Source organism: Panicum virgatum, chromosome 7N, assembly GCF_016808335.1.
Source record: "Panicum virgatum strain AP13 chromosome 7N, P.virgatum_v5, whole genome shotgun sequence".
In the NCBI taxonomy this organism is placed as follows: domain Eukaryota; kingdom Viridiplantae; phylum Streptophyta; class Magnoliopsida; order Poales; family Poaceae; genus Panicum; species Panicum virgatum.
Genome location: NC_053151.1, coordinates 35,380,880 through 35,402,678, shown reverse-complemented (window position 1 = coordinate 35,402,678; position 21,799 = coordinate 35,380,880). Strand labels below are relative to the sequence as shown.

The window sequence follows — 21,799 nt, the reverse complement described above, 5'->3', positions numbered from 1 at the left end:
TTTTATGAATTTTACAAGATCAGTGTTAAATATAAGGCTATGAATTTACATAATAAATTATATATCTTATTTGTCCATAATCGAAAAAAAATGATCAAAAATCTGACATTCGAATAAAAAATAAACATCCGAATCCATCCTTAGTCTGAACTGCACACTCCCCTGGATTACTTGGCCCAAACTTGTGGCGGCAGCGTCCGCGCCACGTGGTATGGCAAGGGGTCGAGGGGATCCTTGTCACCACGATCGGAACGGCGACAGCCTCGATAAGCACAGGCTGATCCCGATGTGACGCCGAAGGCGACGAGCCTCGAGCCCTCGACGAGCACTGGGTGTGGCTGATTTCGATGTGAACTCGTCGGCAACTTTTGCATCCGTCGTGGGCTCAAGCACGGTGCGGCGGCCGCGCGTCCTCGCCGTACGTGCGGACGTGCCGGCCGGCCATAGACTTAGGGGCGGCGGCTGTCGGCTGGAGTCCCGGACGTGCCCGCCATCAGGTGGTTCTCACGAGTCCGGACGCAAGCCAACACGGAACCGCTCGGCCGCGCCCCGGCACGCACCCACCCGTGCGGTGACCGCGCCACGGCCCGGCGTGTCGCCGCGCCCGGCGCCGCCGGCGGCAAATCCTCCGGCCCTGATCGTTCTGCTGTGGTCGGCGGCGCCGGCACACACAGCAGGCAACGCTACCTGGACAGCGCGCAAGCAGCTTTCCAGCTGTTGCTCGTCTGGAACGACGCATCAAGGCATGCCAATCTCAGATTAGCAGTGTCGAGGTTCAGGAATCAGCAGCAAAAAAAAGTATCATCATTGATCAATGCACGGTGGGACTAAGAAGGGGCAAACAACAAAAACTATCGTCCAAAAGGATACAAGTACAGCACAAACACGACCATGTACCAATGTACAAATATGAATCAGAGCGTCCGGCCAGCTAGGCTACAGCAGCAGTCCGGCCCTTGCTTCAAATCCTATACCCAAAACAAAAATAAAAAAAATTCAAATTTTAGCCGACCAAGAACTTTCCCAAATGCACTGTCCAGTTGTGAGCTAAGGAACAAGAACAGGTGTGTGTATGTGTGTCACGTCACTGGTCGTGAACGCTTCATCCTGCGTCCGTCCGTCAGTTTCGTCCCATGGCCAGTTTGTCCCGAACGACTCTGCCGTACGGTATCGCTGCCTGCCTGCCTGCCAGGTGGTCGAGCCGGCCGGCGGATCAGTCGTCGTCGGCGTAGCAGCGCTTGACCTCGAAGGCGGCGACGGCGACCACCCAGACGGCGACGAAGACGCCGTAGGAGACGATGTAGGCGTTGGTCTCCTGCGCGATGGAGAGGCCCAGGAAGACGTTGCCGACGGCCACCAGGATCGCCGCGCGCCCGATGTTGTGGTGGTACCAGTTCCAGAACCGCCGCACCTTGGACGTCTTGTCCGGCCGCGCCAGGATCGCCAGAACCTGGTGGTGGACGTGCATCACATATTCAGAGTCAGAGCACAGCAACATCTTCATCAGCAAACGAAATGCCAAGTTCACCTGAAGCAGCAGTGATTTTTTTTTTGCTCCTGAGACAGACAAATTAATCTGCAGTTTCTCTAGGCCAACTTTTTCACTCGAAGCACTATACTGTACTTTTTTTGGTCGGCAACAGAAGATTCCAAGCATAAAAAACTAGCCTCCGTTGTCACCGGACATGGCAGCCTCTATTCTGATTGCATGCTTTTCACAGGGCATGTGAAAACGCTCTCTCACTTACTCACTCACAGTCACAGTCAACAACTACCCAAAAAAAAAACCCCTTTCGCTTCTGAGCTCTAAACGAATGAGCATGCTGTTTAATCAACCAGGCTGGCCTCGCGGCAGATTCCAATAATCCAGACCATACGCATGTGATGTGCTCAAGCAAACCCGAAAGTGGACACTAAGTACAAATTAATCATGATTTTTATTCAATTTTTCCCCATGTTATTGAGACTGTTAACCTGATCTAGTTAGCAGCAGCAGTAATTCAGAGAAGGTTCTGAATTTTCTCTTCACAGTAAAGCGTCACGTCGCGTACCTGGAGCGACGCCATGGCGAGGATGGCGACGCCGAGCGCCTTGTGCACGTCCACGTTCTTGAGCCCGTCCTCGCTGAGGCGGAAGCCGAGGACGACGGCCGCGATGCCGATGGCGTAGCCGGACACCTGGATGGCCAGGTGGGTGTAGAACCAGCACGGGTCCAGCTGCCGGAAGTAGCGCGCGGTGATCATGCCGATGGGCATCAGCACGCCCCACCCCATCATGGCCAGCAGCCCGTGCCTCCGCTCCGGCGGGAACGTCCCGTCGCCGGAGCCGCCGCCGGAGGACATCCCTGCATCAGGCCTCCGTCGATGGCTCTTGGCAATCGGAGAAGAAGAAGAAGAAGGGGGAAAAAGAAAAAAATGCGAGGCGCGGCGCGGCGCGGCGCGGCGTACCGGAGGTGTAGTTGAAGGCGCGGGAGGCCATGCTCTGGTGCATCGGCAGCTGCAGGGTGCTGGACGGCGGCAGGTTGCCGTCCGGCCCGACGGCGTAGATCAGGTACGGCTGCGGGTAGTCGGTGCTGAGCTGGAAGGCGAGGTAGAGGCGGCCCGAGTGGGAGACGACGGCGGACTTGTTCCTGACGAGCTTGAGGAGTCCCCTGTTGGGGGCGACCTCGTCGGGGCTCTTCCCGGCGAGGTAGTACTGCTTGACGGTGCCCCTGCCGTCGGACGCCCACCCGGCGACGGCGCTGCTCCCGACCATGGCGCCCTTCCCCGAGAAGCCGACCGCCACGTACGAGCCCTTGTCCGGCGCAGACAGGACGAAGCTCCACTCGCTCGGCCCCGTGTTCTTGTACTGCGCGGCGCACACCAGCCGTGACAAGCAACTCGGGATCAGGATCAGATCGGGTGAGCTCGCCGTGCCCCGCTCGCGAATGCATCGCGACGCATCGAGTTGTTGAACTCGATGGTGATTCGTAAAGTTTCCCCGGCGCCCTCAGATCGGCTACCTACTCCGAGCGAGCTCCGAAGCAGTGCCATTGGCAGCGGGTGGGATCCAGGACGAACCGAATCCCAGCGGCGAGCACGCTGAATTGTAGGCGGGGGGAAAGAAAGCAAATTTGAGAGATCGCGGCAATGCGCGAGGCGGCGGGGGGTGGGGGGGGGGTGCGTACCCTGAGGACGAAGTCCTGCTGCTTCCAGTTGGCGGCGCACCGGAATCCCGCGGTGTCGAAGGGCACGAGGCTGGCGACCGCGAGCTTCGCCGCGCCGCACGAGTCCGTCGACGACGACGACGACTCCTGGCTGCTCAGCGCGACGAAGAAGCCGAGCAGGGAGAGCAGCAGCAGGAGGAGGCGCGCGGAGGGCGACGACGCTCCGGAAGAAACCGCCATTGGCGCTTGCTTGCTGGCCACTAGCTAGTGCCTCCGCTCCGCTGCTCGCCCGACTGTTCCTGGACTCGGCAGGCGCCGGGACAAGATTGGTGCGTCAGTGCGTGGAAGCGAAGGGATTGGATGGGACCTCGGTCCTCAAGGGGAAGACGCGACGCGAGCGGCCCGGGGACCCCCAAGGGCGGGGACAGTTTGGCAAGGTCAGACGATGAGGCCGCGCCGCCCGTTCGCGCTGCTCGATTTCTTCCCCCGCTCGCGGATGTACCGTCCCGCCACGGAAGCCTCTGCACTGCGCCTGCCCGCGTGCGTGTGTGTGTATATATAAGTATACCATGTGGCCGTGTCCCGGGGTTGGGTGAGGCTGCTCGGTGGTCACCTAGGGGAGCGCGCACATGGCGGCGATCAAACGGATTCGGGGGGCGCGGCCTTCAACTTGGCATAAACAAGACGCGAGGTCGGTCTCCTCACTCCTCAGGCAGGCTAATGCGCAGGCGCAGTCGAGCATGGCAATGCTGCTGGTGTCAACTTGCCATGGTGATAGGTGAGAGCTGCTGCTGCTGCGTCGGCGCGACGCGATCCACCCCCGGAGTAAGGCCCTGTTTAGATTTTTATCCGTAAACTCTGTAAACACAAAAAAAACATCGCATCGAATGTTTTGACACATGCATGGAGTATTAAATGAAGTCTATTTACAAAAACTTTTTGTATGGATGAGCTGTAAATCGCGAGACGAATTTAATGAGCCTACTTAATCCATGATTTGCAACAGTGATGCTACAGTAACCATCCACTAATTATGAATTAATTAGTATCATTAAATTCGTCTCGCGATTCACAACCCATATATAAAAAATTTTGTAAATAGACTTCGTTCCAAAATTTTTTAACTAAACAAGCCCTAAATCGAGCGAGACAGAGGTGACACCTGCACGGCTGCACCTGCAGTCCCGATCCTGGCGGTGGCGGAGGGGAGCCGTTGCGTGGGAGTGCGCACCGCAGCCAATCTCGAACCAGGTCCAGTCCGTGTCCAAGTCCAACCCAATCCAACGCATACGCGCCAACATGTCGCTTGTCCCGTAGGGCCGCCGTACTGCAGCGCGGAGAGAGAGAGAGAGGGCGGGGGGCTCGCCGGTGCTGAGCTGCCGAACAGCGAAAAGGGGTGGCGGAAAAGGCCGTGCGACCGGCACCGGTGGTGGGGCAGCACAGCACCCCCAGCCCGGCCCGGCCGGCGGTGCGCGCGATCGGGAGCAATAGATGGCGCGGGGGAAGAAAAGAAAGGCTGGCCCAGATGATTATTGCGCGCGGGGAAACAGCTCACGGTTCCGCTGCACGGAGTAAAGAAAAGATGCGGCCGCACATGCGCGCTGCTCCCGCGCCGGATCCGTCCCCGTCCGAAACCCCATCCCCCAGGCCATGGGTTTCCGAGGGCGCGCGCCGCAGCAGCCTACAGCTAGAAGTTGCCGGCTGACTCAGACTCGCTCGCATCTTTGGATGAATTGATTGGATCTCTCCCTCCCATACTCCCTGTGGCAATCTCCCTTCCTCAGCCTCGGACTCGGATCTTCGTGCCATTAATTCGGCTCCACTTTTGTTCAGTTCTTTCAGTTTTCAGCTGGTGTCTGGAGCTCTAACGAAAGGTCTGGCACACCAACTTTTAGGAGTAACCGTGAGCGTGGGTAGCTAGCCATGCACCCTTGCAAGACAAGCGTCTGCTGCTCAAAGTTTCCACCTCAAATTTCTCCTAGCGCATCTCCTCTAGGTTTCCACCTCAAATTTCTCCTAGCGCATCTCCTCTTTGTTTTCTACTCCCGCCGTTACAAATTATAATTCATTTGAATTTTCTAATTTCAAGTTTGACCATTCATTTTATTCAAAAATTTATGCAAAAAACGAATAAGATGAGCGGTCAAACTTGAGTTCAAAAAAGTCAAATAAATTATAATTTGGAAACAAAGGAGTACTGACGTTAGGTTCGTGTACAACCTACAAATGCAGGGTTGGCCAAAATCTTCTCACGCTCTAGGGGTTCTTCACATCGTTAATTCGATTTTTCAACTTTTCATTCGTAGATGAAATTGAGAGGCGGTGATTTGAAGCCTCCAAATTCATTCATGGGCCCACCGTATCAATGCTCCAAGCTCTAGGCGCAAATCTCAACCTGCCGATTTTGCCCCTTTGGTTCCAACACTTGTTTCTTCTTTGTTTGCTATTGATTCCTCTATTTACGTCGTCGCCTGGTCGCCCAAACTCACCGACTATGAAAAATCGTAGATGCTATTTTTTTTGGTTAAATGGAGCGTGATGTTACGTCATGGAAGCGAAAAGTAAAATGTGTTTTGGCGCTGGCTTTTGCATAAGATAGGATCGATGTATTTTCAAGGCAGCCACCCAACCTTCTACTTTAGGAGCAACTAAGTTAAGGCCTACATTGACCTGCCTTCACCTCTTAATCGGTCCAACATCTGCTATGATGATTCAAAATGCAAGACATTTTCTAGTCTGATCTCACAACTCACAGATGTATTATGCAACTAAATAGTGGCGAAAATGAGCCGTCCTTGTCAACTTGAAGAATGATGCAAGGATCGGATGTGGATCGGGATGTGACGGGTGTTCTCTCTTTTTGACACACACTGAATCACTGATGATGCCCTCCTTTCTCAAAGTTGAAACATGCATGTAAATTACAAGTTTCCTTTGCTCAACAAGAAACTAAGGCTAGCTATATATCTCTCATCAGTTTGACAACATTTATTTCTAGAAAAATAGCATCTGATGGCCTATAGTGGATTTGCTCATCAAGTGCGGCATGAACAATGCATGCATGCACTCTTGCTCATTGACATCCGGGGCTAGATTACTGTAAATGTTACTCTCAATCTATCACTCAACAAGCATGGCCATGTGCGTCACTCGCATCACTGCAAGAAGATCGATAAAAAAAGGAAATTCTAACCCAAATTAATACGGCGGTGATGATTTACGGATCCTTAGTTAAAGGATTTCCCCCCGAAATGCTTTAGTATCGCTGCAATTTGCTATGTAAACAAAAACTCTATCAATAAATAGGAACACATTCCGCCAAGTTCCAACGAAAAATAAATTTCTATCAAATTGGAACTAGTAACCCAGTCCCAACATCAGGCTTGAAGCTAGCTTCATGAATCATGCCATCTCCGGTGGTCAGCTCATTCATGACAAAGGTGCCATGATTGTGTTGAATTATTGATACGGAGGTGGAGATACTATAAAGCAGTGCTTGCGTAGCATTGCAACTTGATGTCACCGATGGAATGCCGCCACGTCATCATAATGGCTTTCAGCAATAGTGCATCTAGGCCCTTGGACTTGAGTCGGTCTACATTTGAATATTTTAAACTCTGCTAGAAGTTACTCCCTCCTTCCCCGTTTATAAGGCATGGTGGAACATGACACGGTCTTCTAAACAACACTTTGACCATTTATTTATCATATATTATATCACTTTTGATTATAAACTTATAATCATTGTAAAATATATTTGATTATGAATCCAATCATATGAAATTTGCATTATAAAAATAAAAATTTAATAGTCAAATTATTGGTCAAAGATGACAAGGTTTGAATCTTGATATACGTGTATGCCTTATAAACAGGGAAGGAGGGAGTAGTACTGTAGGACAGTGTTTAAAACTGTATCCTTTTTTCCTTTCCTCAATCACTTGGATCTCCAATCAGTAAAGGTAAGGTCCAGAGTTTTAGATATAATTTGGTTGTTAGCCAAGCACGGTAAAGGCTGCATTGTCTGGTTATTAGGTAGTACACCACACAGGACTCAAAGGTTAAGTTGGCAAACATATAGGCCCCGTTTGGAACGTTTCTAGAATAGCCTAGAACGGACTTTGACCGCTAATTAGCGGTGTCAAATAAAGACAATTTACAAAACCAACGCCACAACTCTTAAGTTAGGAATTCTGAAGAATCTAATGAGACATTGGACGCGTGATTAGAGGATGGTTACTGTAGCATCACTGTAGCCAATCATCTATTAATTATCGTTAATTAGATTCGTCGCGAAAAATTATACCCATCCCTCAAAAAGTTTTGTAAATAAATTTCATTTCGTACTTCATGCGGAGTCTAGAAGACGCGTTCTAGAGATTCTAGAATGGAACCGAACGAGGCCATAGTATCCCTTGGTGAGATATTCTGCTGTTTCATCATGAAAAATTACGGTGATCAATTTAGCTCACTGATCAAATCATCTGCTCATCAGTGAGTACGTAAGGCATGTATAGCATGAACTATTTCAACATAAGAGACGCATCGTTAGTTTTTCTCCCCAGCTCGTGTGGACACAGTGCAACGAACCTCTGCACTCTTGATTCCGTTGTTAAATCCGTGGACATTCTCGCAGATCCATCCAGGGGATTACACGACCGGCACTGCTACCGCACATGACAAAAATGGGGGATGGGAGGAGAGGCCCGGTCCGTTTCAGCACCAGGGCATGCATGTTACTGCCCTGTCCGCTCGTCGCCGTTAGATCAAGTCAAACGACGAGATTTTCGGGGATCAATAATAACCCTCGATCATCTAGAAGCTGTCATATCATAAGAGTTTTTTTCCTTTTATATAGGGCGCAGAAATAAAAGCAGATCCCGACCGAAAGTTCACTCATCATGCAAACCAAAAACTGGAAAACATCACATGAAGGCGTGTGTAAAGTGGAGGTCACATGACGCGGCAGGCAGACCGCAGATAGCCTCCCAATCCCAACCTGTCTTCGTGTGTGAGTGGGATCAGCGGGACTGCGGGAGGAACTGGAGGTGCAGGGCGAGCGAGAGGAGATCGCCGATGAAACTGGAAAGCAATCACCCCAACTCACGAGGATCTGACGGCAGATTCGATCCCGCGTCCCAGAAGCGCTCGCCCCTCCCTTGTTCATCTTCTACCTCGTGATAGGGGAGGGGGCGCTGCCCCAGCGAGCAAGGGGGGAGGGGAGGGGGGCGGGAATGGGTGGTTGGTGGGCGGAGCGGCCGCCGGCGAGGTCGCCGGCGGTCGGGGTGGTGGCGGGAGGTGGTGGAGCTTATGGATCCGGGTTGCTGGGGGTGGGGGGCCCACTGGACTTAGAGGAGGGCTCGGCGGCGGCGGCAGCCCGGCGGCGGAGGCGGTTCGGCCGGCGGAGAGCGCAGCGGCGCGGTAGCGCCACCGGCCGGCCGGGGCCGGACCCCCGGTGGGCGGTGCCGGCGGCGGGGGCGAGAAGAGGCAGCACGGCGGCGGCTGGACGGCACGACGGCGAGCTCGGTTGGCGTTGGCGGCGGTGGAGGGTGACGACGGAGGCGCCGGGGCGGCGCCGGAGCTCGGGAGGCGGGATAGGCGGCCAGCCATGTCTTCTGCGACGTGATGCTCGCCCCCTCGCATATGCGGGGAATAGATCCCCCCGGATCTTACTACCTTTTCTTTTTCCTTTTCACTTCCCAGCTCTCATATTTTAAACAGAAGTTAGAGCATGGCTTATGATTTTGCCGGCTAGCGGCTGCAACGGGTGCTAGATGACCACGCAATGGTGGCGAGTCCTGCTGGTATTTAATGTATAGCAGCAACTTAAGCCAATAGTAGAGGGTGCAGTGAGTTTCCGCTAGCTTCATACGAGTGCAATGCCAAACGTAGATATCAGTCCGCATACCGTCTATCATAATACTTGCTCGGTTTTGTCCCCTTGTGGTATATGTTTTTTTTACTGTCTTGCTGCTGTTGCCTAGCCGCCGGTCAGGGTTGACAGTCAGACCACGAACCTGGAACACTCCGAATAGGAAGTGGACGACACCGACAGAATCACAGAAATGCCGCGACAGAAAAGAAACGAAGGCGGTGCAGTAAAACAAATGAAACAATGGCACACTGACACATACTATTGCGGTACACTAGTACAGCACGGAGACCTAACCGATCCTCCTGTCCAAGTCAATCATGGCGAGAGCGAGGTGAACCGTCCGCCCCGTCCACGCGTTCCGGACCATGGACTCGCGAGGCCGCGAGCCCGTCGCGGACAGACACCAGCGGAGAGGGAGCCGTGCCGCTGCCGCAGCATGTGGGCGCCGCCGCGCGCGGTTGTCCCGGACTGGCAACAAGGCCGCGGCCATCGATTGCTTGCCTTGCCGGTCGCCGCTGCGGCCGGCGCGGCGCAGCGCAGCGCGCGGCCATGTGACGGCGGCAGCGCACCAACCGCTACGCGCTGCGGCGCGTGAGCTGGAGATAGGATGGGATATTCCCCCAGCCGGGCGTCCGCTTGGCTCGGCGTGGCGACGCGGCCACGAGTTAGGTGGCGCGGCGGTGCATGGCTTCTTTTCTTCGCCCCAACTGGTTCGGGTGCCAGGTGCGTCTGCCGGCCTGTCTGTCTGCCAGTGGAAGCCCCGGGCGTGGTCGCCAAACGAGGCATCCTCCACCTAGCTGAAAAGTTGTTTGTTTCTGTGGCATGCGCGTGCAAAGTTCTTAGTCAAGTAGTAGAGATGAATGATGATCGCCCACCAGGTGAGAAGCATTCCGAATGCGTGCAGCCTGATGCGTTCTGTAGCAATTCAACCTGCTAGTGGTTAGGGCTCAAACCAGTCTTTGTGGTCTGGTTTTTACATTTGGGCCAACATGGTTTGGTAGTAACCGGGCTAGGATAGCCAGTGAGTTGGTTCGGTTTGGACTGCCAATTTAGATGGATCAATCTGGCTGGTGGATCCCCATCATCCGTCTCGCCTTTATCCGCTAGTGGGCGGTGTGCTGGAAGACCCGCGGGGTGGCCTCCACCCTCCAGAAGAGCTGGCGCGCGAGGCCCGGGAGGCCACGGAGCGCGGAGCGGACGTCGCCCGCGGCGAGCACCAGGCGGAGAGGCTCCGGCGGCGAAGGGTCAGAGGAGAGGAGCGCGGCAAACGGATTCCCCTCGGACAGGGGCGGAGGCGGCAGGACTAGCGCCGGCAAGGAGGAGGACAAGAAGCGGCTGGGGAAAGCTGCGACTGCGGCGGCTACTGGAGCTTGTGATTTGCAGTGCGTGATGATGAATAGCATGGATTAAAGCAATCCCAACGAGCCTCCAAGCGCTCAAGCTCAGCTCCGTTGACTTCTCCTCCAACCGGCTGACCGGGAACGTGCCGCCAGGGCTGCTGGTGATCACCGGCGACTAGTTGTTCGCGGGGAACCCTAGGCTCTGCGTGGACGGCAGGTCCGAGCTCGGTGGCGTCTAAAACGTGGACGGCGGCCACAAGGGCGGCCTCACCAGGAGGTCGGTGTGCTCGTGCCGGTCCTCATGGCCGCGACGCTGCTGCTCGTGGCCGGCATCCTGTTGGTGAGCTACAGGAGCTTCAAGCTGGAGGAGCTCAGGAGGCGCAACCTGGAGCGCGGCGGCTGCGGGCAGTGGAAGATGGAGTCGTTCCACCCGCTGGAGCTGGACGCCGGCGAGATCTGCGGCGTCGGGGAGGAGAGCCTGATCGGGTCCGGCGGCACGGGGCGCGTGTACCGGCTGGAGCTCAAGGGCCGCGACGGCGTGGTGGCCGTGAAGCGGCTGTGGAAGGGCAACACGGCGCGGGTGATGGCGGCGGAGATGGCCATCCTCGGCAAGGTCCGGCACCGGAACATCCTCAGCTTGGTTGAGTTGGGTTGAAACTGTGGGTTTGAAGGTGAGTTGAAACTGTGGGTTCGGAGGTGGGCTGGTCCAATTTAGTTGAGATGTTGTATGTGTTTGGTTTAATTTAATTTTGGAAGATAGTGGGGTGGGATGGTTTGGGGTGTTATAATATATATTATGAAATGTCTCGGTCCAGTAATGATTTGGGGTGCCAAACCACTAGCAGGTTGAGTAGCAATTGGTTGGTTTTGGTTCCTGGATGCTGTTACTGAAACAAGATGTCAGAACACGGGTGGTGTGGGGACATTCTTAAGTGCCCTGTCCTACTTCAATACCAACGGCACTAGCACACGCGCGGTATCCTGCGCCGGACATTAGGAACAGCAGCAGGCCATGAACAGAAACGATGGTAGACTGGTACAGTGGTACTTGTCTGATTATACTTGAGTGCTACAGTAGCCGCCACCTGCAGTGTCCATGTTCGGCCCGTTGGGAATCTGCCCTGTGTTTCTTGGTCCAACTGTGGGTGTCCTTCCCGCTTCATCAGACGGCCCATTGAGGACTAGAGAATTCCTTCTTCTTCTTCTTCTTCTTCTTCTTCTTCTTCTTCTTCTTTTTCTGTGGAGAGGAACACATTGCGGGGTTGGAGACAACAAACTGTTTGTTCTGTTTCCACTTCTCTGAATTCTGAATTTGAAACCCCGAACTTCTTCTATTTCCTTAAGTTTTTTTAGATCAAAAGGCGCCGAATGCCCAGCTCCATTTCCATTAGAAACAAAGCACAAGAGTTTCAGCGTTTACAGTTGAGGGAAAACAAAGCCAAAGGTCTGCTAGAAGAGAGCTAGACCAACAGTTCAGCACCTTACAGGCATAGGCTAAAACAGAGTTTCAGAAAAAAAGAAAAAGAAAAAACAAGAACAGAGAACCTCAAGGAGCGCAAGTCCCAGATTCAGAACTCCTACGCGGTGCTCAGTTTGATTTTCTTTAGGAGGGCCCGATTGCCAGCTGCGCCCTGATAGCCTCCTCCAAGTATTGCACCATCGGTTTACACCATCTTCCTGGGTTGCCGTTAGCTTCCACGATGCAATGCATCTGTTCATCCTCCTTATGATAATCTTGATGTCCACCCAATACTGATGACGAAAGACCATGTCATTTCGAGTTAGCCAAATCATCCAACACACTCCTGCAGAGATGATGCTGAGCACACCATGTTTTTTTTAAAATCACAGATCCATTTCCTGGCCATATCAAAGTAAGACTGAACATGTAAATTACAGTGAATAGCAGCATATCTCCAAACCTCCTTAGCTACCACACAATCAAAAAAGAGGTGGGAAATAGTTTCTTCCTCGGCACAGAATTGACACCCTAAAGGTTTGACAATCCCTCTTGTTTTCAGATTGTACGCTATCATTAGCTTATTATGGAGTTTTGGTGGGACCTGAATTTTCAAGACAACTGGGATAAAAACAGGTTGGACCCCTCTAAAGTTGATAATACTGAGAAAGAGCAACGAGGGTACTGGATTTTTCGAGTTTCTATCCATGCTTTGCAAGATACAGTGCTTATAAATCAGTCGAGCATAGTGGAATCAACAACCTATTGCGGCACACAGCTGTTACAACAGCACTTGGATTAATGGATAACTTGATCCTCCTGCTTAGCAGCATCTCGGTCAGAGAAGCGGAGCACAGCGGGTTCAATGGCATTTTACTGATCATACTTTCGCATTATTTTGCAACAACTGCCGATGAACTCGGAGCTGGACACGACAACGCAGCAGAACCGCGGATGTCGTTTCTTGCACAGTGCAGGAGGTTGAGAGGTTCTGGGGAAACACGAAAGGATACCCTAGCCCAGGCTGAGGTAAAGCGCGGCGGCGGCGCCCGCGGCGTAGACGGCGACGACCCTCCCGACCACCGCGGGCGCGGCGCGCGCCGCCACGCCCAGCCCGACGATCCCGGCCGCGGCGGCCGGGGCGCGCACGAGCGCCGCCTCCGCCGCGCCGGCCAGGACGGCCTCCCTAAACAGCACGGCGGCGAACTCCCCGAGCTGGGCCCGGGAGAGCTCCGCCTCGCCCTCGAGCCCCGCGGCGCGGAGCGCGGCGTCGACGCGGGCGCGGGGCGGCGGTGAGGGCACCCAGCGCCGGACCAGCGGGACGGACGCGCGGAGCGACGCGTGGAGGCGCGCCGCGGCGTCGGCCAGCTGGTAGAGGCGGACGCCCCCGAAGGCGCCCTGCGCGTCGGCGAGGCACCGTTCGAAGGCGTCGTCGCAGGCGGCGGCGAACGCCGGCGCGCGCCGCAGCGCCGCGTCCACGCGCTTGGAGGGGCTCAGGCCCATCTCCGGTGGATCGGTGGTGCGCGTGGAGCTGAGGACTGGACTGGATGGATGATGGCCGATGTCAACGATGAGCTGGGCGCCTGGGCTTCGCGGGAGTAGCTCGCGAGACTACCTCTTTCTTGTGTCAGATAACTGGGCTGGGCCGTAAATATTTGTGCTGGTACTGGGCTGCTAATTCATACGAAGGTCTAACCCATATCGTGCAGATGACCCCTCCTGGCATCATGGGCCGGGCCAGTCATGTTTCTATACTAGCAGTCCACACACTCCTTTCTATCAAACAAAAAAAAAGTCCATCTTTAATTTAAAAAGATAATAAAGAAAATAAAAAAGGGGTTCATGCTGCTCCTTGCTGCGAGTGGAAGGTAGGTAGAGGCGTTAGTACGACGTTGCGATCCTTTTCAACCCGTCTCGACCACCGACCGGCATGTAGTAGCTGATAGAGAAATCGCATAGGGTCAATGATGGAGACCAAGCAGGGCCACATAGGCCATACACGGCTACGGAGATAGGCCAGTTAGTTCTGGTACTCCATGGCGGCAGGGCGCGCGAGATTGCGGGCTCTTGTGCTTGGCGCGCGCTGCCCGTGCCCTGAAACCCACACACCCCACGACGGTGCGCGTCGGGGAAGGTAAACAATGGCGGGGGGAGGCGTCCGATCCGGACCAAGCTTCCATCACCCGCCTAGATCTCCGAGAGAGCTCTAAATGCGACCGCGTGATGAGCCTAGCCCAGTAGCTCCTCGCGTACTCTTTCGGCCCGGCGCGGCGCGTGCATGGTCGATCATGTGATCGATGTGAATAACTGATCGAGAGAGAGAGAGAGAGAGAGAGAGAGAGAGAGAGAGAGAGAGAGAGAGAGAGAGAGAGAGAGAGAGAGAGAGAGAGAGAGAGAGAGAGAGAGAGAGCGTAGATTTTTTTCTTTGAAGAAATTGCGGAAGCTCCGCTTTGTCGTTTAAGATAGAGAAGAGAAGGTTCAAGGTTCATACAAGGTCGATATTACATAAAAGATTGACAACTCAAACTCTAGATAGTATTAACTAAGCATTTAAACATAGATAACTCTAGATAAAAGTATAGAACTGATCGGGAGAGAGCGTAGATTGGGCGGTGAGTTTGGGAATGACCTCTGAAGATCTCTTGCTTGCTGTAGGGGTTATTTAAACCGTCTCGTAGTAGTTATTTTGGAGTGAGTAAAACTGAGATCATATCCGTGAGATTGTAATAAATTTGTCATAATACATTAATAAGTATGTGCTACGATAATGGAGCTACCATAGCTAATTAATTTGGATCGTGAAACAAAACGAAACAAAACACGCCCACCAGACCTGAATATGGAAAGTTAACAGTCAAAACTCTGAGGATTTCCAGTTGCGTGGTGCTGGTACTAAAACGCATTCTGAGATGGAGAGAGGAACTTTTTTTTTGAAAAGAAACGGAGAGAGGAATCTAATTCCGCACTAGTACCTGCCAAATGCTGAGCTCTACACTGCCGCACAATTAGTGGCTCTAGCTCAGCCAAGCAGATCCCTGACGATACGGGCAGTATCTGTATGTACTATCTGTTTATAAGAACTTCAGAACAGTTTAACCGTGCATCAGTCACATACTCACATGATCAGTGGCGGACCTAGCAATCCAATGGAGCCTGGGCCAAGCTATGGATAGTTCTTTTACCACTTGAGCAAACAAAGATCGTGATCATAAATTGAATTACTAGCCTCATGCAGCGACAGCACAAGAGCCCGGGCCGGTGCCCAGGGTCGCCGGGCCCTGGGTCCGCCCTTGCATGATCTTCGTCCTATACTGGACTGGCCGGCATGCATATGCCAACGGAACGTGCAATCTGCTACGGGCGTACAACAAACTGCAGCTCGATCTAGCTAGTTTGTTGGCCTGCTGGTCGACCGCCCTAGCTCCCCCTAGCGCAGAACTGTCCACTGCCCGCTCGTGAAAAGACGAGCGATCGGCCTCGTTTTTCCTGCCGCAGTTATGGCAAACTCATATACCAAAGATTCGTTGCATCCAAGCGATTCAGCATCGATCAGTACTATAGCTGCTATAGGGGCCAGCAGGCTTCTTCTTAAACTGCACACAAGCAATGCACATTCTCTCGTCCGACCTAGCTGTGTGCAGGCCTATAAATAGCCACGCCGCAGAAGTTCCTGTCCAACACAACAGCTCACGTAGCACAAACATTCAGCACCGGCCGGCAAGAGGGTCGATCAGTAGAAGCAATTAAGGCTCGCTCGCTTCTTCAACCTCGGTCTCAGCTCGCCCCTCCTCCCCCCTCCATGGCATCCCAGCCGAGAGGAGTCCTCGCCTTCCTGCTGCTCGCCGTGGCTATCTACTCGTCCACCGTTCTTACTGCCGTCGAGGCGGCCAGGCGGCTGCAGCCGGAGGGACAGTACGCTGACGACCACCACCCCGCGCTGCGCGAGAGGGCGAGGTCGCTGATCATGGCGTGGGTGGCGCAGCTCACCCAGGGGCCGAGCCCTAGAGGCCCCGGCCACTAGAGAGCTTCGGGCTGCTTGATTGGGAGAGTTCACGCCATCATCGAGCATGCACGAATCTTATGTTGGCCACGACAGTTAGCTTGTTTTCTCGCCCAGTCAGGACTCGGAGGAAGCTTTTAAGTATTTTGATATTTAATTACTCTGCATGCATGCGTCTGCTAGTTTCTTGGGCGCGTGTTGAGTTTATATAAGTTCGTCACATGTGCTTGCTTCCAGCATCCTGTTACTCTGTCTAGCTATGTCTACGAACAAACAATAAGGGAGACAATATGAGTTTATAGCTTATTAACACCTCACTTTAGTGTTGTAATACTAAGCGTGTATCAGTATATTTGAATTTTCATTGTGTTGGTGAGCCACATATGTTTTATTGCACTATGCATATCGGTGTATGACTATTGTTCGACAAGAGTTTCATTTGCTGCTAGTTTTATTATTAGATGAGAGGTATGATTCTATCAGACCAATCTTAATGGAATGTCATGTGAGTGTCATGAGCATTAATTTTGCTGACATGACACAAAAGCTAGAGAGAAGAGGGAGTATCATGGAATGTGAGAGGGGTGTTATTACCATGTGACATTGTTCTGGCTCGATTAACTAGTTTACAGTCTTGGTAACAGTGCGATGACACTCTCCACTGAGATTGACCTTATTGTTCATCATAAAACATACATTTATTTTATGATGCAAAAAATTTCATGGGAATAAATTGGAGTGTTCATGATGAGCACTTTTTCTTAATAAGTGCCAAAAGATCATGGAGTTTTAATTTCTTGTTCTTCAGTGTTCCTTGAAACTTTACTCGTTGGCGCCATAAAATACAATGCCCAAACAAATATAAGCTCCTCTAGTTTTATCTTCAATTTTAATTTCAGACAGAATAGCTGGTTCACTTTTAAATTGTGGTTCAGTTACTTTTCTGAAAACATCATTTGAGTATGGTAATGGGCGTCTAGTTAGCGGTCATTCTTTGTCAAACACAAAATATATTCTCAGACAGTTTTTAACTGAAACATTATTTACCCGTTGATCTATACTGAATATAAAGTGAAGTTAATTTGACCTGAAGAAAAGCAGATCGATACTGAATATTTCTCCTTATATATCCATCTAGCTCGATCCAAACGCAAAATGGGAACCGCAAGCTGTTAACTAATTGCACCGCCTCACATGAACTACACCAGGGGCGACATGCATGCACCCCCCCAGTACAATAGCCAATATATTTGGACCAAGTAGTCCATATATATAGATGGGACCCACATAAAGTGGCTTTTTAGTTATTATTGTTCATTACTACAGAAAAGATTTTCAGGAGTAGATAAAACATATTTCTAGAGGGGTGTGGTACCCGCCCCTAGTTTTCACAGCTAATTATTTTTAGCTATAAAACAAGGGGAGGGTAACGCACCCGCCCTAAAAATGATTTTTAGGGACGGGTCATGACATGACCCGTCCCTACAAATTCATGTCAAGAAAATAAAAAATTCAAAAAAATAAAAAACAACAGAATAAACAAGGGAAAATATTCTAGCCAACCAACCACCTGTACTAATCCTATTGTGATAAAATATGCACACTTGCAACATTTGCGATCCAAACCACCTACCACAAGGCTTGCGCGTACTTTCCTTACCACCACACTATACAATCACTTGTGATTTTATGGGATATGCTATTCTTTTATATTAACTCTGAAATTAATTTCTAGGGGCGGGTGATGCCACCACCCGCCCCTAAAACTATTTTTCTGTTTTATCCAAAAATTTATTTAAATATTTACAAATAGCAAAACAAATCAAAAAGTAAAACTTGTACACTATGGTTATTGTGAACTATAGAAGCAAAAAAATATTTTTCTATGTATACGAAGGTTAAGATATCAAAAGTGAAACTTCTACATCTATGTGGAAACCTCAGAGTATGATTTAAGTTATATGAGATAATATATATTTATAGTTATTAGAGAAATGATGATGTTTTTTAGACTATTAAATGATCTTAAATGAAAAAGTTATCAACTATAAAGTTTTAGATCTCGTTGTTTGCTACAATTTTGATTCAAAGTTTGACTTCAACCGAAATCCTATGAAACAATTATATTTTTTGCATAGTATCATTTGTAGAGGCAAGCCATGTCATACCGCCCTCTAAGATGGACCTCACAATTGAGTAAAAATCTCAAGCAAGCATGGAGAGAGAGATTAATGTTTGTTTATTCTTTATGGGCTGCCCCTATGCATATGAGTATCTTTTGCTATGGACTACTATATAGACTAATTGCACAATATATCTAGATATATGTTTGAGATTATTTATTCCTCATTAAGGGCAAAGCTGTCTTCGCTACTACAAAAATAATTTGTAGCAACACCTCAATTTTTTTCTAGGGGCGGACCAAACTTTCACCCGTTCCTACAAATAGTGCACGGTTACTGTAGCAATAGATCTACCTCTAAAAATACATTTTTAGGGATGGATGACGCCATCAGCCGCCCCTAAAAATGGGTGTATTTTTAGAGGCGGGTGATGGCGCCACCCGCCCCCTAAAAATGGGCAGCCGGCGGGGGCGACCTGCAGCCTGCGCGACGGCTGTTTTTTTTTAATTTTTAATCGATTTGCAGGGGCGGGTAGTCCCGTGGTCCGCCCCTAAAGATATATCTTTAGCGGCGGGTGGTCTCATTGTCCGCCCCTACAGATTGGTTTTGAGGGACGGGTGAGAGGATGACTCGCCCCTGGAAATGCATTTACAGGGGCGGGTATCGCGCCCGTGCGGGAGACAGGGGCGGGTATCGCGCCCGTCCCTACAAATATTGTTTTACCCACCTCTAAAAACAATTTTTGTAGTAGTGCTTGTGGCACAGGGATCGCCTGACCTGATAAACTTTGCTAAATTCAATGGAAAATATTGTTCATGCATACAGCCTGACCCGGTGTTTTCTTCATCTAGCTCCGCCTCCGTTCCCCATATGGGACTACTTTTGAGCCCTCTTATTGTTGTCTCCCTAATATATCGTACATAGCACATGCCTGTAATATCAGCATCTAATTAGGGCATTTTTAAACTCTAGTTCAACATTTCACTTTGATCTAGTTCGACATCAAGTCCTTGATAGTTGATCGACACTCCACACAAAAGTGGCATACCATGTATACTTACCTTCCAAACTATAGCAAAAACAAGCTCACGGGAGCACTATGGGATACTGGGACAGGAGCCTTGGGACGCGCCCTACATGCGCAGCCGGCGGCGGGCAGCGTGCCTGTGCACGGGCACGAGGGAGACGTCGTCGACGACCGGGCCGCACAGCGTCCCGTCGGGCTTCATGTGGTAGTTGGAGCTGTGGAACACCACGCGCGTCAGGCCCTCGGCCGCGTCGAAGTCCAGCTCGACGCGCCTGTGCCCGCCCGTGCCGCGGGACTCGTACGACACCCTCGCCGTCGCCTGCGCCGCGTAGGCCTCCACGCCCAGGGCCTCCTCGCACCCGTTGGCCCCGTCCCCGACGGAGAAGGAGAGCCTGTAGGGCCGCCCCGGCACGGTGCGCGCCTCCTGCAGCAGCGCGGCCTCCCTGCCGGCCACCAGCTCCACGGCGCGCGCGCCGCGCGGCACCGTGTGGTGCGCCGCGTCCACGTACTTGACCACCTTGGTGCCCGACATCACCATCCACCCCGGCAGCGGCGAGTAGAGGTCCTCCGACATGGGCGGCACCAGCACGCCCCACGGCACGCCCGGGAAGATGTACGGGCCCTCCTCGAAGTCCCCGTTCCTCAACATGTTGCCTGCACGTACGCGATCGATCGACTTGGTTAATTCTGTTCGCCGGATGGTAACAACAGTGTTAGCAATAATCTTCTTCGTCGTAGCCTGTGATTACCCGGGATGTGATGGGGAGGGTGGCGGAGGGCCTTGATGGAGACGAAGTCGACGAGGGGTCCGCACGCCGGGTTCTCCTCGTGGCCGGGGTTGTGGATGGAGAGCCACACGGTGCTGTGCTTGGCCTTGAAGGCCCAGGAGTAGGAGTCCCAGCCGCGCTGCTCGTGTACACCGTCTGGATGGGGAGGACGCCGGAGTCCGGGGTGACCGACACGTTCAGCGCCTCGGCCTGGGCGCACGACCGCGCGGCGGTGAAGGTGATGGAGTAGTAGGCCTGCCGGGTCACGCAGAGCTCCTGCCGGATGGCCGCGTCGTTGCCCAGCCGCACGGCGCGGTCGCCTTCCGGCACCGGCAGGATCATCATGTCATCCTGCGTGTGGCTGGACCCGATGTACTCCACGAACCCCGAGATCTCCCAGTTCGGTATGGCGTTTGGACTCATCACCCTGGTGCCGTTCACCTGGGACTCGTCCGGTCCCTGCTCAAAGGCGCCATTCGGTAACAGGCCTGCACGCATGAGATGAACCATCGAATTTTCAGAACTTGAAGACAGATCAGTCTAGATCGATCGAAGTGATTTCGTCAAGAGCGAATCGAATGTGTTGAGTCGTTCAAGCATTATTCATTGGGCACACCGCAGTTAATTATTTGGCTTTTCTCCATTAAACTTTACAAATATAACCTCAGGTAGATATGTTATTCGGGCTTTTGTCCCTTAAACCAGGCCACGTACTCCCTCTGTTCCAAATTGTAGGTTATTTTAGCAAATTTAGATTTATATTTTTTATATGTATCTAGATTTGCTAAAACGATATACAATTTGAAACGGAGGGAGGATGTGGTTTAAGGACAAAAGCCCAAATAACATATCTGCCTCATGTTATGTTTGCAAAGTTTAATGGAGAAAATCCAAATGACTTGCTACTTTAGCTTTCACTGAATGACTACGTTAGTTGTCCATAGTGCTATACTTTCGCAAACCCAATTGGACCTAGGGGCCAAACCGAAATTTTAGTCAAACTATGCACTCTTCCTTTTCTGGCCACAACCTATATGAACTCTGCAGCGCACACCATCGCCATGTGCAGTATGTATTGTGGTATGAACCGAGTCAACGAGCGTGGTTCGATGATCAAATTTGCACCAAGGATATCAGATAGCTGTCGACCAGGCAAACAGAAGTTCAGAACCTTGGATCCCACTGCCATGAAGCACATAGAGTATGCAGCACTGATAAGTGCAAAGTCAGCGCCAGCTTTTGTACTATTAAGACAAACCCTAACCAACAAGGATAAAGCACGACAACTTATATTAGCGGCGCAGAATTTTTTTTATAAAAAAAGCACAATAGCTTCGATAATACTAGTAGCATACAAGAAGAAATATTAGAAGAACGTCAGAAAAAAATGTTGAACATGACAAAATGTAAACATAATATTTATTTAGATGTATAATAAAATCTATATATCTAAGTTTACCAAAAACGACCAATAATTTGTAGCGGAGTACCTGCTACGCCAAAGCAAAGCATTAAACAGCGGCAGAGTGGTAGTATTGCGAGCCCTCACCATCGCTGACGAGTGAGTAAGTGACGGCGGCCGAAGCAGCTCGAGCGGCCACGGCGATGAGCATGAACAGCGCGACGCAACGGCTGCGACCCGTGGTCATCATCTCCGACTCCCTCCTGAAAGGTCTCGGCCCTGACGGCCACGTCCGTACCTCCTGAGCTCCGATAGGTACGAGCAGAGCTGCCGCCGCCGCCTATCTCGAGCGCCCTAGATAGCCGGATGTGGGGTACTCTCTCCGTCCCAAAATAAATACAATTCTATGATTGAACACGCAAATCAATGCTAGGTTTAAAATTATCAAAATATTTTTTGTTTTTTATAGTGAGTGAATGAGTTATTAGTTGTCTTTTGTGAGAATTTTCCGGAATCTAACTCGTCTTTTGTGTCGTAGGTGGGTCAAAATTAATATTTTTTGTGAGACAAATTTTAAATTCTAGAATTGAATTTATTTTAAGACGGAGAAAGTAAATCATGCCGCCCGGCACCGCTTATATAAGAGCGGCCACTTATTACT

At 51.4% G+C, this 21,799-nt stretch overlaps 2 protein-coding genes and 1 pseudogene across 2 annotated transcripts; all 3 read right to left on the bottom strand.

Annotated features, from left to right (window-relative positions):
• Window positions 1-785: 785 nt before the first annotated feature.
• On the bottom strand, window positions 786-3,684 carry LOC120682969 (cytochrome b561 and DOMON domain-containing protein At3g07570-like). The gene is made up of 4 exons (XM_039964977.1): window positions 3,167-3,684; window positions 2,448-2,847; window positions 2,052-2,344; window positions 786-1,450 (listed from the first exon to the last, which is right to left on the bottom strand). Exons 1-4 carry the CDS (start codon window positions 3,383-3,385, stop codon window positions 1,214-1,216), a joined length of 1,149 nt encoding a protein of 382 aa, XP_039820911.1. The 5' UTR covers window positions 3,386-3,684; the 3' UTR covers window positions 786-1,213.
• A 7,987-nt stretch (window positions 3,685-11,671) lies between these two features.
• LOC120683492 lies at window positions 11,672-13,395 on the bottom strand. Its single transcript, XM_039965568.1, has 2 exons — window positions 12,833-13,395; window positions 11,672-12,112 (listed from the first exon to the last, which is right to left on the bottom strand). The coding sequence occupies exon 1, from the start codon at window positions 13,320-13,322 to the stop codon at window positions 12,834-12,836; it is 489 nt and encodes a 162-aa protein (XP_039821502.1). The 5' UTR covers window positions 13,323-13,395; the 3' UTR covers window positions 11,672-12,112; window position 12,833.
• A 5,332-nt stretch (window positions 13,396-18,727) lies between these two features.
• On the bottom strand, window positions 18,728-21,672 carry LOC120682479 (annotated as a pseudogene).
• Window positions 21,673-21,799: the final 127 nt, after the last annotated feature.